The sequence below is a fragment of the Pygoscelis adeliae genome, unplaced genomic scaffold (genome assembly GCF_000699105.1).
Source record: "Pygoscelis adeliae isolate BGI_AS28 unplaced genomic scaffold, ASM69910v1 Scaffold101, whole genome shotgun sequence".
Taxonomy (NCBI): domain Eukaryota; kingdom Metazoa; phylum Chordata; class Aves; order Sphenisciformes; family Spheniscidae; genus Pygoscelis; species Pygoscelis adeliae.
Window position 1 is genome coordinate 2643898 of NW_008824238.1, and position 2572 is coordinate 2646469.

The 2572-nt window shown below is 49.7% G+C and overlaps 1 protein-coding gene across 1 annotated transcript in view; it reads right to left on the bottom strand.

The window, feature by feature from the left end:
• The window catches only part of STMN2 (stathmin 2), a 42728-nt gene extending 42004 nt beyond the window's left edge, over window positions 1–724 (bottom strand). Inside the window, exon 1 of the mRNA XM_009335006.1 lies at window positions 432–724. Within this exon, the coding sequence (XP_009333281.1) occupies window positions 432–450 (19 nt within the window). The 5' untranslated portion in view covers window positions 451–724. The remainder of the gene's footprint in view (window positions 1–431) is intronic.
• Window positions 725–2572: the final 1848 nt, after the last annotated feature.

Genomic DNA, 2572 nt, shown 5'->3' on the forward strand with positions numbered 1-2572 from the left:
GCGGTTCGTTCCGGGAGCGGAGGGGAGCGCCGGCCCCGGCCGAGGGGGGCTACGGGAGCGGTGGGAGGCATATTTATAGCGGGGATAACTTTCCGGTTCGTTTTTTCTTTTTTTTTTTTTTTTTTTTAATGCCATAATATAGATATTCGTCTTTAAAATAATGAAAGCCGTTTCAAAATTAGGCTGCGCTCATGCGCCGACCTCACCCATCAGTAAATAATTAATCTGATCTCAGGTTAGGACGTTAAAAGACCCCCGGGATCCCGCACCCCCTCCCTCTTTTTCTGATCAAAGAAATTAAAAATATGTTTAGCGTTGTCTTGATTTTTTATAAACTTTAGGGACACTGAGAAGAGCACCCAGTGTAGGTAGCCATCCTAGGAAACAGTGGCCGTTGTACTGGCTGAAGAAAAAGAGATGAGGTTTCTTACCCATTGCTGTTTTAGCCATGGTGGGATGTGCAGGCTCTCAGAGGCGGTGAAGGCAAAGGGGTCCAGCTACAGCAGTGGAGAGAGGGAGAGAAGACTGAATAAGGCACTGAGTCAGCAGAGTGGGGCTGTGCAAGAGAAGGAGCAAGAGGCAGGAGCCCATGAATAATTATCACTCCTCTACCCAAGCAGATTGGCTCTAGAGGTCCCCTGACATGACTCCTGCAGAGCCAGAATCTCCGGGCATTAAATATTGATCCACCAATGGTGCTGGAGTACAAAGTGCCAGAATGCAGTTTGAAATGGAAATCAGTCCTTGAATGCCTCTCCCCCCTTGGTCTGGCTTTAATAGTACATTCCATGTCAAATGTTTTATGTCTTACATGAAAAAAGCCTATTGGTGTTGAAGGCTCTGCTGTTGCTACCTGTAAAACACGCACAAATTCATTTTAACACATTTTATTCCAAAGATATGACAAAAAAAGGGACCAGTGCAAGGGATTTTCTAAACCATTTCAGTAAAACAGCTGCTCAGATTTTTTTTACCTCTGCATCCCATTTCCTACAAATGTATACAGACACCATATACAATTGTTTTATACGGAATGTATGCATTTCAGTATTTGTTTTAGTATCCCCAGACCTAACCCTGGACAACTTGAACTCTGCTAAACCTCGGGGAACGGCAGCTGGACCCGATCACACTCTCAAAGGGCTCTGGAAAGCCAAAACCAGGATGAATGGGAAAAGAAGCCAATAACCGCTTCCCTGATGTACCAGAGAAAACAAGAGCCACTGGGAAGTTGCGAGCTTGATTCATTTGATAAACTGTGCAGAATGGGACCTGATACGATTATTACATGAAAGGGGATGGACACATTCTAAGGATTCTCTACATTAATTGTAAGGATTCTCTATCCCCAGCAAGAGGAAAGCCAGTGACGTGACTGACAGCCACTAAACAAATGTGGGTGGTTAACCGAAATTCTTGCTTGAAACATGGCAGTGATGGGACCTATGTGTACACCTCCTAGGGCTGGAAGCAGTTGCTGGCCTAGAGGAGACAGTATCCAAGATGGTGGTACAAAGAGGGGGACACTCTGTCTTCACCTTCTCATCCTTACACTGTCCGGCTGGAGCTCATTTACCTCTCCCAGGGGAAAACCAGCCTTATTGTCAAAAGCTTGCAGTGATAACAGACTCCCACACTGCTTGCAGACAGACAGGGCATAGGGCAAATTTTCAGCTTGGAATTTGGAGGACGCTACTTATGGAGCTGCTCATGGTGTGTATGGGTGGGTGAGAAAAGTAGGAGAGCGGGCGGAGGTCTCCAGAGTGTAGCTGTGTTCTCCCAGAGCAGGCAGGGCATCGGCACCGTTCTCCTTCCTTCAGCAGCGCCATTTGCAGCTGCACAGTCCACGCAGTGTGCCAGCACTGCGATGCTCTTCCTCTGTGTGTGCTTCCCTAGAACAGGTAACGCGGGATTATGCTGTTCAAGCTTCCTTGAGGTCAGTAAACAGCATCTTCGAGTAAAGCAGGGCCCAGAGCATGAGTCTGAGGGCAGCTTTCTCTTTTGAGTCACTACTGATGATTTCTGAATTGCAGGAACTATTTTTTTTTTTTTCTTTAAATGAGAATAGTAAAGCCTGGAAGTGAGTCTGGGGAGAGAAACATCCCCAAAAGGTACAGTGTGCACAGAGAGAGGCGTGTGATTCACCAGCGTGTGAGCTGCGGCGCGGCAGACGCTGTGATGGCTCCCTGCTGAGGCAGCTTTGGCTCGTTGGCGGGAGGGGGATGAAGCAGGTTTGCTGGGATGCAGGGAGTGATCAGCTAATGGAAGGCCCCGTCCTCACCGGGACCAGCAAGGCGGCCCCGGGGGCCCTGCGGCCTTTTGGGGTGGGACACTTCTGGGCCTTCAGCTGTGTGGCTGCCTGCGGGGTAGGGTGAGCGGGAGACAGAGATCTAATTGTGCCGGGATGTCTGTAGTGAGAGGAGCTTACTCCTGAAAGGAAATGGTGAGAAACGACTGAGTGCTGCGCATCTAAGGGCGGAGGGAGGGGGACGCCTCGCAGGGCTGGGGAGCCTCGCCCCAACCGAGAGACACACACCCCCCGGCCCCCAGCACCCCGGCAGGGGTGGCCCTA